Here is a 12,666-nt window from a genome sequence, read left to right as displayed (position 1 = left end):
TTTATTTTATTATATTGTTTAATAAAATATAATCAGGATATTTTTCCTTGATTCTTCAATAGCCTTATATAGCTTTGTAATATTCTACTTCAGTAGAACACTATTTATCTTTGAAGTCATGTATTTAATAAATTGTATATTTGCCAAGTTAAATTAGGAAACAGAAATTACTCTGTGTGCTTGGCTCTTAACACTGGTTTAGGGTTATGAAGTACATTTGTCTTCCTGTCTGGCAATCTGCTATAAGCACACTAGGCCAAGCTGATCCCTGATAAATCTCCTGGGATCAGTAGGTTCTTGAATTATCTGTTTGGGCCTGCACGTCTCCACCCATTTTCCTGCTCCACCTCCAGTCATTTAACAGAGGAATCTGATCAGTCTAAGCAACCTGTGAGACCACTGTTAAGAGCTGACCAAAATCAACAAAATTTCACATCCACATGCCCAATTCAGGACCTGTATTTTAAGTTTCAGATAAATTGATCTCAACGTCCTTAGAAACTGCATAGTGTAATGAAGTTCAAGATAGTGTATTTTTATAGAAAAGGGAAAGCTTCCTTTTTAAAGTGTTTTAAAATAAAAAGGCAAAATTATTGCTTTTAATTGTAAAATAAAATTATTTTACCTTATTTCCAGAGGGTAGTTTTAATAGTGAACAGAAATTGAGAATTTAGTGGTTTGGGCTAGTTGCATGTTTTGCAGGATGAGGATCTTGTTAGTTCTTCTGTTTCTTGTTCTCTTATACAATGCAGCAGATTTCAGTTCATTACAAATTTAAATAAATATTTTAAAGGCAAGTTATTTGTCCTGTGTCATTTATTGGCACATTTCACCTCAGAAAATTATATCTCTGATTGTTTCTTGCATCTGTTTATTTTAATTCTGCCTATTTCAGTTTGATATAAAGAGATAAATATCAGATTTTTAAGCCATTGTTAGAAACAATGATAAAGCCAAACTACACTGTCTTTGTACACTGTAGCCTGCTTAATTCTGCTGCTAATAATAATACTCTTATAGACTGGTTGGCAAAATATTTATGAAAAATACACCATAAATAAAAAATGTTTTCTTGTAGCTACAGTTCAGTTATGAGATAGGTCTGAATATTGGAATGTCTAATTAAAGTTCATGTGTTCTCATTGTTTTTCTGTAGATAAATATAATTCAGGGCATAGTGGCTGAAATCAACACAAAGACTGGTGAATCTGAATGCCAGTATTACAAAGAGAGACTTATTTACCTTGAAGAAGGCCAAAGGGATTCACTGATTGATAATTCACGTGTTGTATGTTGTCATGGTGACCTGAAGAACAACAGGGGAGTGGTAAGGAATAAATATTTTGTCATAAATAGCTGTTAAAAACATCTTCATTTTGCATGACAGCTAAAAGAGCTGTGAGTATACATACAGAAACATTGCCCTCATGTATGGAAAGTTGGTAAATATTAACTATTACATATAACGCTACTTTTTTTGTTAGCATTCAGATATCTGCATAGGAGATAATAAGCTTATATGTGTGTCTGCCTCTTCAGGGCATCTAACAATATTCTAGCTAAGCTGTACATCTGGTAAATTTCAATAAAATTTGCAGGAAAAACCAAGTAAAAAAATGTATTTCTGGTCTCAGAGACATGATAATAATGTCTATAGTGCCACGCAGTGTACTAAAAAATTTTAAATCTGTTAAAGGCCATGGTTATTAAGAATGTTTAACTTGATTATTAGTTGAAGTCAAAGTTAATTTATTGACCAGAGAAATTTGGTATTTTATACTGTGAATTCCAGTCTCTAGGAGTCTGCACTATTGATGTGTAATAACCTGAGCTTTCTGTTTAAAAAAAACCAACAACAAACAAAAACCAAAACACGTAGAATAGTAGGAGCTATTAATAGAAAAGAAACCAGCCATTCTTAGATTCCCGTGCCCACCCCTCCACCCCACTTAATAGGAACAACATGGAAGTTTGAAAAAAGATCTTTTTCTCATTAACTAGGCTTATGAAAGTTTTATTAAAAAAACACAACAAATAAAGCAAGCAGGATTGTAAATGCATTTTTAAGCATTAGTCGTGCTTCTGTGTAGCATGCTTATGCATGCAATAGAAGGCTCTTGTTTTACCGTAGGGCTGAGATGGAAAGATGAAATGGATGCTGTTTTCTGGTTCACCTGATAAAGATTAGGCAGGCAGTTAATGTATAGCAAACTAGCAGGAAGAAACTGGCAGTTTTCATCTTTCTGGTGAACTGTATTTATTCCATCCACACTACCGCTGCCTTTCTTTGGTAGTACAAGTATATCATTAATAATTTCCAATTTATGAACAGTATTTGAAATTCCTCAGTGTTTTTGGGAGGTTTCCACACTGATGTATTCCTTGAATACAATTGACAGTGGGATATTTTAATTTTCGTGTGTTCTTTGATTTGGGGTGAAACCCACATCATTTATACCTTAATTTTTTCAGTCTCCTTTTCACACCTGCCATTGCAGAGTATTAGCTTTGCAGCAAGTAAGAGATCTCACCATTGAAAGGAGTTTCATATGACTTCCACTAAAATCAGCCATCACAAAACTTTACAGCATGAAGAATCTGCAACATTTTGTGGATGATAGTTTGAAAACTGAGTTTCAAAATAAACAAGGCATTTTTGCTGCACATTTAGAATATTTAAAAAACAAACAAAAATGTAACCCTGCTTAACAAGCAAGCGTCCCATACCTGTATATACCTCAAATATTTCATCTCACACATTTCTGCTGTCTTTCATATTTTATTCATATGAGAAGATAGCCATTTGTCAAACATATAAACGGAAACACATAATGGATATTCTTTACCAGACTCTGAATAGAGTTGCTGTTAATTCAAAAGGTGACAGCACTGCAGAATAAGGAACAAACAAAAGGTTTGGGTACGTGGCCTGCAAAGACTTAGAGAGGCACAAGTGGAAGAAAATTGGACTACTCATGGATATAAACTGAGGCATCTGTTGTGGAAAAATAGAATAAAGATGGACTTTTTCAGTATCAGAAGACTGCCAAGGCATATTGAGAAATGTTTCTGCTATAATTACTCTTTCATTATAGTTTTCCGAAAACATGAGCTAATGGAAGATGGGACAGTAGGCTAAATGGATCTGAAGCTCTATCTTGTGTTAAAATTGCAAATAATGTGTCTATTTAGATTTAGTCAGGGCAACTTTAGAAGCAAAGAACCGTTACTCATCATTTGGAAGAGTTTTGGCAATGAAAAAAATAGTTGATTTCAATGCATGATATCAAGTGAAATTAATTTAAAATTTCACTTTTTTTATTATTGAAAGCCACTGGGGGTAGCAAAATGTGAGGAGGAACATAATTTAAAGATGATAATGGGTGACTTGTGGCACCTAGGAGCAAAAGTAATTTTCTGAGCTTCAAAGTGCTGTGGTGAAGCTGATTGTGAGCAGCACATGAGTTGTAAAAAGATTCCTCATAATTGTTCGTTGAAAATATTTGGATAAATAAGATTGCCTGTTTCTTAGTAACACAGGTGGTAGAGAAAAGTTAAAGTGGGTGTCAGAAAGAAGAATGCATGTAGGTATGCTGCAGTGGAGAGAGCTTTGAAATGTCATGCACATTTCAAGGCCTTAACACTAAAAGATCCGTTAAGATCATGACATTAGAAACTTCTAAAATTAGCTTTTCTGTCCTCTTCTCAGTTTCTAATTTGTTGTGTTTACGTACTTGTATGCTGCTGTGCCATAAGACTTTTAAATAGTGGTAAGAGAGGAATCCTTATTTTAACTGTTGAAAAGACAAGGTTATAACACACTAGAATTTAAATAAATCTGGTTTAATGATGGTCTAAAAAAGGAATAATGCTTCATTATTTATTAATTTTGAACAGAAACTGCATGTCTTCCTCTTTGAAGAAGTGTTGGTGATTACCCGAGCTATCACCCATAACGAACAGCTCTGCTACCAGCTGTATCGGCAGCCGATTCCGGTGAGGGAGCTTGTGCTAGAAGACTTGCAAGATGGAGAGGTGCGACTGGGTGGATCCATACGTGGTGCATTCAGCAACAATGAGAGAAGTATGACTACACCTTCTTTTACTTGCTTATATAGGGTCATTATAACCTTAAGACACCTGCCAGTGAGACATCAGAATGTTTTCTTTAAAGTTCACATTATCTATATCCAGCATCTCGATTTTTATTTCAGACCGGTTTATTACGTTGTAACTTGCTTCTTTTAGATTGTTTCTCAAAAGTTCACTGTATTGGTAATGGGATTTCTCCACATATCCACTTCTGTACTGAATTGAGAAGGCAAGAATATGTAGAATATAGCGGCAAGCCCACAAAATTATAAACAGGTGTATTTTGAAATCTTAAGCTTTAGCTGTTACAACTTTCCTTGTATTATGGAGACGTTGATGGCTATTCCATAACAAAGTCTTTCAGCTGACAGGTAATTAATGTACTCCTGAGGCTGCAGCTACTCAAGGTAATGCCAAGAGTTAAGAGTCAGTGTCCTTCCAATCAAGCCTATTGTGAAGATGCTTGTTTCTATCAGAACAGTCCTTTTAATCTTGTGAAAACTTTGAGGGGTTTTTATATGTATTCTTGTTATTAGTGAAAGGGAATGGAAGAGATGAGGCAATTTCTGGCTGACACAAGACACTATTTAGTGAAGGTTCTGGAAATCTGCTTTGCAGAGAAGCAGGAGGAGAGACATTGAAGTGTGGGAGAAGCCTTAATCCTGCTGATTCACTTAAAGCTTTATGGGTAGCTCATGCATGGTGGAACCAAAATTGTTAAATCCAGCAATATGAAACTATTAGATGTGCTTGTGGCATTATTGCCCCACAAAACAAGGCGATACCCAGACTCTCCTCTCTGATCTGACATGGTATTGGCAGGAAAACATTTTAAGTCAAAGATTTTGCAAATTCTGTTCTTTGGCATATATATATATAAAAATACATATATTATACTCTTTGATTATAAAATCCATTCAGACAAAGCATTCAGTGTTTTGATAAATACTGTCTCTTTCAGTCAAAAACTTCTTTAGAGTCAGCTTCAAAAATGGATCTCAAAGCCAGACGCACTCGCTCCAAGCCAATGACTCCTTCAACAAACAACAGTGGCTTAACTGTATCCGCCAGGCCAAAGAAAAAGTTACATGTGCAGGCAAAGCTGGTGTGCTGAACTCAGAAGCACATTTTCTTTTGTCACCAAATGGAAGTAGAGTACCCCACGGAGAAACCACACTCGAGCGAATGGACCAATCAGACTGTGAGTCAGACTGTAGTATGGACACCAGCGAGATCAGCATCGACTGTGAACGTATGGAACAGACGAACTCTTGTGAAAATGAAAAGCAAGTAGAAACCAACGTTTGACAGAAACTTACAGTTCATGGAAAAAAATCGGTCTCTTACCTGTACAGTATTTGCATTCCATATATGGAACCATTTGGAGAAGCACTTTTAAAATATGTTTTTTTGTGACAATGTCAATGCAGTTCTTGTATTTGTACCTATGAGTGTAGTACTGTAACTGCCGATCTGTATAAGCTGGAATCTCCTGCAACTCATGTCCTGTGATTATATCCTGTAAACATCTAAGGTGGATGAAAGAGGTACTTTACCAGTTATTCTCAATGTCCTGCTGGAAACAGAATCTCTAAACTACTGTTTATATATGCATTACATAAAGAATCTTTTCATAACTTTTGAAGTACTTATTTGTCCTTTAATGGGGCAGCTGAAGATGTGGACTTAATATGGAGTTTCAGGATGGGTATCAAGATAGTACATTTTCATAAAGGCATGGAAATAATTTATTTTTTTTAAGAAAAGAAAAACATCTTGCAATAACCCATCTCTTCTCTTGTGGTATTACATCAACAAGAACTATCAGCAGCGGGCCATGTAACCAGTGACTCTTTAGGGATTAGTTTTTCAAAATTAAGCACTGTCCAAAGAACCAGCAACCTCACTTACTAAAATCTGGTCAATTAAAGTGGTCAGCATAGTGCTATGGTTTATTTATCAAAGCAAGTAATGCTAAAAATAATCAGCTAAAAAACCCCAACAAACCAAACTCAACCAAACCTCTACAGCCGGCATCGACTGAAATGAAATGCTGAGAATACTGGGTATTTGTAAATAAGCTGGTAGTTTGCTTTCAGTGCCATATATATATATATACACATATTTTATCCCAAACAGGATAAGAATGGAAAAAAGCTTTTGCTTGTGAATAGGCCCTCTTCAGCATTTTGCACTCCACTGACCTCCACTGTTGGTTTTAAACACCACTAATGTTAAAACATTTAATTTTCTGTAAATGTCTGTTTACAATTACATGTAGCTGGTTTTTAAACCAAGTGATAATTTTATATAAACGGTGCTCTACAAATACCCTATGGGATTATGTAGAGAAAGTTTAAACAAAAAGGGAATTGCTTTTCCTTTAGGATGTATTACACCCTTAATATTTTTCTCAAGTTTTGTTTTAATGTTTTTGTTGCATTTAATCTCATGCTGTAATTGGAAATGTTACTGTGTTTTCTGGTGGCTGATTTAATCTTCTCAGATGAGAACTTCAAACAGATGAGCCACTTCAATGCAGTCTAAAGCACTCAGTTGAACATCCTGTTACTTTTCAGGAATCCCTGGGTAATATTTTATTTCTTAGTATAAGAAATAATGCCAGTGTTGTATGGCAAGCTATGAAAATTATATATTGATAAATTTAAGTGATCCTTGGTATAATACAAGATAACCTGTGCAAAGTACTCGTAACCACAGAAGTAAAAAACCCTGCTAAGTTATTGCCAAAAACATTTTTCTTGTGTTCTACAGGTTTACAGAAAATTTACTGTCAACTATCTTATATATATGCTGGTGTGCATTACAGAAATCCATGTGACAAGGTGATAAACAATATAAAACAAGGTATTTTTATTTTTTAAAAAAAGTCATTTTTACCCTATAGAAAATATTTCTGTATTTATAGTTTTTAAAAAAAGTCAATTTTCCTTTCTGTTTCAGGCTTTGTAATTTATTTCAACTGCTTCATTTTTAGAGCTGAATGAGTATGCCAGTGAAGATGAAAGAAAGGAAAAATTTGCAAAAGAAAAGGCATTAGGAAAGCATAAGAGATGATGAACCATTTTCATAAAAACTGTTCAGCAGAATGTTTAAAAGGAGTGAAAAGCATGTGAAGTGTTCAGCTAGAAAAGAAGGAATGAATGTGTGTATTGACTTCTTTTTTCTTCTTAATAATAGCCTTAAACTTTTCTAGAAGCATTTCAAATAAATTACATTAAACCATTTTGATTTTTATTTGGTTTGGTTGTTTGTGCAAGATGGCTACCAAAAGATTTCAAGGGTATGCACAGTGAGGCTTAAGGTACGTGGCCAAGGCTTATGTTTTGGTTCTTGTGGAAGTGTTACGTATTTGGATCTAATTTGCTAGATACAAAATAGTAACAAAGAAACTCAATGTAAGCGCCTTACCTAAAGTTTTATTATATATTTATTATATAATAAATTTAGTAAGTAGGTGAAACAAAAAATTAACATCCTGCCATCAGTTTCTCTCTCCTGATTCCTTGTGGGTCACATCTCTACTAAATATGTATTATCCTGAAACACTGAGATGATGAATTTTTGGGTATGTAAAAAGCCACCAACCAGCCAGTGAATCTCAGAAGACTATTTTATGTTTGTTTACTAACATGTAGCAACTCACTTAGCATGGTGTTCAACATGCTGCAGTGGAAGTGTTTCAGTTTTGCCTTGTAGTGACGCGCTTGATTTGTAATTTGGCTTGATAAAGCTTAATAATTTTTTTGTGGTTTTCTTTTTTTTTTTTAATCATCTGAAGGAATAAGCCTTCCACTTTAAGAATACTAATATAATTCTGGATTTGCTTACCTTGTTTTTGTAGTAGCACTTCTAAATTGCCAGTGCTTTTGAAATAATTTTGATTGGGGGAGGGGCAGGGTGGAGGGGTGGGGTGGGCATGGACAACAAAATGTACCAAAAAGGATGAGTAAAATGTAAAATGATGAATGTGTAGTAAAAAGGGATAGTAATATAAGTAAATATGTCACAGTGATCATCATGGTTAGCAGTCCTGGTGTCAGCAGAACAGAACCTGAGGAGTTGCAGCAGTGAACTGGAATGCTTACTGCAACCGTGCGGTACGTATAGGCCTTTGCATGAGAATTGTACAGAAAATTGCTTCTGACTTCTCTGCTTACCCACCATTGCATGTATAGTGCATCCATTAACGAGACAGGTCAAAGCTGTGTAATTTTTATATTGGATCTCAGGTCACTCATGTCTGGGAAGAATAGTGCCATGGTGAGAAGGTGAATGAGAACAGGTGGAGCATGTAAAAGGCAAGAGGCAGTGAAGAGCCTGAGGTGTCTGGGGCTTTGAAGGTCACTGTGAGGGGATGGCAAAATAAGGAGAGGACTGTGGATGCTGGATGAGTTCCAGCTTCTCTAAATCTGGAATATGAGCACCGAGATCCCACAGTCTGGCAGAAGAGCAAGTGAGTGGCATCCTGCTCTCTAGAGCAGGGCGTCAGAAGTCTGACGTGGCAGTTCTGTCTTGGCAACATGTTTGCTCTTCTATTCCTAGTGAGGACAGGCAGTGTAGTCTTGGTTTGTGGAAAGATCTGATGAACCAGAAGTAATGAAGGTAAAAGCACAGGTTGTCTTGAATGAGAAAGAAAGGTAAGCAAAGAGGATGTCCTTGGAAGTCTTTGAACTATGTCAGTCCTCTGAGTCTACAAAAGAGAATTAATGGTCTGTGATCTTTGGTTCTGTAGATTGCAGCACTGAACAAAGTAAGGATGAAGACCTATCTCCTGAAACACACACCACGAGCGCTTAGTTTAACTTCTGTGGAGCTCAGTGCCAGGGAATCAATTGCCGGAATCTGGGTAAAGGAAAGGCCTGAAGTTCCACTCCAAGGTAGAGAAAGTACGTCTCAGTGGTGACTCCTATTCAGCATGACCCACTGAACGAGGGATACTCCTTAGGAATGCCTCTGCAATAGTGGAAACCAGGTTTCTTGAGGTTTCACAGAAATTTCTAGATCTTGAAAGATACATCAGAACTTTTATATACCAGTTTAATGGATTGCTGTTTTGGAAAAGTTGATGTTTTATGGTGATGCTGCCTGGCACCTGACAGCCCTGATTCCCAGGATCTAACAGAGCCAGAAACTGAGTTCTACATGTATAGAAGATTTGTTTCCGTTGATTAGGGGGGTCCAGATCCAGAATGGGCGGTTAGCCATATTTAATGCTTACTCATGAAAACTTGATTTTAAAACACTGTAATCTGTTCTACAGGTTGATGCTGCCATCTACTGGAAATAGTTGTGTATTTTTAGAGTGATTTCACATGAAATTAAAAATATTTTAAGATACTAAATGCATTAATAATTATAAAATTAAAGTATTTTAAAAAATACAAGTAGATATTTTCAGACTTCCACCTGAGGATCACAAATTTGTTAGAAAAAAAGCACTAGGTGCTACTAATCCCTGGCTTTACAGAGACAAGTTGAGACTACTTCCCCAGTTTGTCTCACCTTTTACTGTCACAGGCATTACCATCGCTGGTAAATGACACTAAAGCTCTTCCAAGTGTGTAAATTAGGTTTTGTCTCTGAATTTTCTGAAGGTTCCTCTCTTTGCGTGGTCTATGAAGAAGGCTTAATGATACGGTTCTCCTATCTTTGATCTCCTGGCACCTAAAATGTAGTCAGCGCAAAACTTGCATTTAAACATTTGAAGAAATGAGATGTGTTTTGCACCACGAGAGTAATTTCTGGAAAGTAAAATAGTAATTTCTAGTTATTTCAAGTAAACTGGAACAATATGCTTAGACTAAATAATATTTTGCATTTCTAGATTTCTTTTCATAAAAGACTACTGAGGTAATGTCTGAAGCAAGCACTCAAGTTTGCTTCTGAAGGATGGAGCCTTATGCAACTCTCCCTTATAAATGTCTTGTATTTTGTGGCTAATAATCTGATCTAAATGTGTATTACATAATATCCGATTTCAGAATCAAAGGGATCTGCAGCTGCTTTGTACTTGGGTGGGAAACCACTTGGTGCAAGCCACGGAGTCGTGGCTGAATGCTTGGCAAATACCAGAAACCACATAAACCAGAAACTAGAAAGACAATAAGGTGACAGATTTTTATAACCTTTTTTTACTTCAGAGTATTCAACTGGTCTCTTCCTGTGGTGATTTTTCATGGAACCTTTGTTTTGTGGACTGGGATTCTTGCCACTTATTTTCTATCAATCCGGATTTAAGATTCATAGTGGTACAGTGATCCAGACTTGTTACATCACTTCTCAAGCAGTACTCAGTAATTTTTGCAATGATCTCTCCCAGGCTTATGTTAATTAATAGAGAAAATAATTTTGTACAACTGCAAAGAAGTATATTTTTAAAGCAAGTAGTAAATGAGGAAAAGTTCTTTGTATGTTGTTTGGTAAATAAGCAAGGCTTCATATGTTGTTTGGATTTTTAATGATACATGTTTATGCTTATATTTCTCATTATTGAATGCATCTAAATACTTTGTAAACATATGCTTTAGCATATTTTACAGTATTTGTTGTGAGAGAAAATGGTAGGGAGCATACTTGTCAGAGTGACAGGGCAATTTCAGTAGATAGTGGTTTCCCACCCTGTGGCCTTTTTCTGTAGCTGTTTCTTCAGTGCATGTTGAATTTATTGGAACAGCTCTATAGTTGATCCATACATGGCTCTATTCCAGAATTACTGGAATACAGTGAAGATAAGGAATTTAGCCTCAGTATTTCTTCTGAAGTGTTTGAAATCTTACTGTCATATTCACTGTCTGTGGACAGGTTTTCATCTACTGTGAAAAGTATGTCAGCAGAGCTATGGTAATTCAAACAAGCAAGGAAATAGATGTTGTGTGTGTGTGTATATATGCTAAAGTTATGTTTTCCTGGGGGGGGGGGGGGGAGGGGGATCATATACTTACTGCATCTATACATATTACTTTAATGGCTACTGGAAGACCTAATTTTCTTTTGAAAATTCTTCCGCTCTGCCCAAAGCATAGATAACATTTTTCAGTAATTCTTTCAGAAGAGAACAGACAATATGGTTGGAAGGACCTACATTAAATAAATGTAAATGTTAACCCATTCCTGGAAAAATGTCTTACCTAACTTTAAAACACCAGTTAAAGAAATCCCACGGTGTCCCCAAATAATTTCTTCCTGTACTTAACTTTTATTGCTAGATAGTTTTTCCTAACATTTAACCTAAGCCTCCTTTGAGAAAACTTGAACATCATCCCAGTCACCAAGAACATAAGAGAATATTTCCTCCGCTGCAACAGTATTTTCCATATTTGATAATTGCTATTATTTATTTTCTCCCTTCCAGACATAACACCACCATTCTTCCAGTCTTTCATACAATGGCTTAGATTCATGCAGCACAGAAGAACCATTAGATGTGTTCCCAGAAGTTAGAGCAAAGATGAGTATGTGTAAAATGAGAGTGAGGACACCGACTTCACTCTCTAGTATTACTGCTCACTTGTGAATGCAGGCAAGCCAGATGTAATCAAATCCTAACACCAATCAACTGAACTAGTTGTATATTGAAGACATAAACAGCCTGGAAGTGGTTTTAACAGCTTTGCCAATTCAAACTTAATAAAACAGGTTGATGTGTTTGGAGATGTATAATGGATCAACAAAGACTTAAATAACACTAGATTGGTATTTCCATTTATTTTCTTGTATATGGAAGGTCTATTTGAACAAAGTAGAGCACAGCAAAATTATTCTGATAATATATCAACTCATCTGTAATATCCTCTTTACCATCACTGAATCCTCACAGAGGCATGGCATAAAATTCTCAGGGAGACAGTCTTAATTTATCCACAGGTTGAACACTGCATTTGTGGGTTTTATTACCTCTGGATAATTGAACACCATGTTTCTGCATTTAGATAATGTTTGGTGTTACGTTTCTGTAATTTATGTAAATTATAGATACTAATTAACCTATTTAAACTTGGCTGGCTCCCCAAAGACTTCCAAGAAGAAACTAATAATTATTAGCTTATCTTCTTTTAACACCCTGGAGGCTACCATCAGCACCAGACCATTTGTGAGTTGGTAGATTACTTATAATCTCTGATTTACAGGTAATCTAAAAAGAGATCAATATAAATAAAAGGATGAGGTTAAAATATTTGTTCCTTGCATAGGAAAAGCCTTGCATTTAAACTCGGAGCTGCTTTCGAGATAACAATATAGCTAGCCACAGTTACCAGGATTTAAGATAATTGGTATAGCTAACTAACAAATATATGCAGTTGTTCAACAGCTACAGAACTAGTATACCGTTAAGAAAGAAAACAAATTGCAGGCTTTTAATGTTTTGCTAGTTACTTGTAAAATTAAACATCCGGTATTTGTACTTCCTAGGCACAGCAAAGAATGGGTTATTTTCAGCAGGCACTTCTCAATTCAGTGCATTCCTCAGAGCTGCCAAAGAAAGGTCATTGCTGTGGCTTTCACATATTCACACCCTTCTTTTACCAGAAGTTATAAGCCTCGCAGCAGGGG

At 35.8% G+C, this 12,666-nt stretch overlaps 1 protein-coding gene across 3 annotated transcripts in view; it reads left to right on the top strand.

Annotated features, from left to right (window-relative positions):
* Window positions 1-7,350, top strand: part of ARHGEF3 (Rho guanine nucleotide exchange factor 3) — a 137,882-nt gene extending 130,532 nt beyond the window's left edge. For all 3 annotated transcript variants that reach the window (XM_037386216.1, XM_037386218.1, XM_037386217.1), the window contains 3 exons: window positions 1,157-1,327; window positions 3,898-4,084; window positions 5,054-7,350. In XM_037386216.1, coding sequence (XP_037242113.1) covers window positions 1,157-1,327; window positions 3,898-4,084; window positions 5,054-5,400 — 705 coding nt within the window. In that variant the 3' untranslated portion in view covers window positions 5,401-7,350. The remainder of the gene's footprint in view (window positions 1-1,156; window positions 1,328-3,897; window positions 4,085-5,053) is intronic.
* The last annotated feature ends 5,316 nt before the right edge of the window (window positions 7,351-12,666 follow it).

Source organism: Falco rusticolus, chromosome 4 (genome assembly GCF_015220075.1).
Source record: "Falco rusticolus isolate bFalRus1 chromosome 4, bFalRus1.pri, whole genome shotgun sequence".
NCBI classification, from domain to species: domain Eukaryota; kingdom Metazoa; phylum Chordata; class Aves; order Falconiformes; family Falconidae; genus Falco; species Falco rusticolus.
The sequence above is the reverse complement of the archived record's forward strand: the minus strand, read 5'-3'. Positions and strand labels throughout refer to the sequence as shown.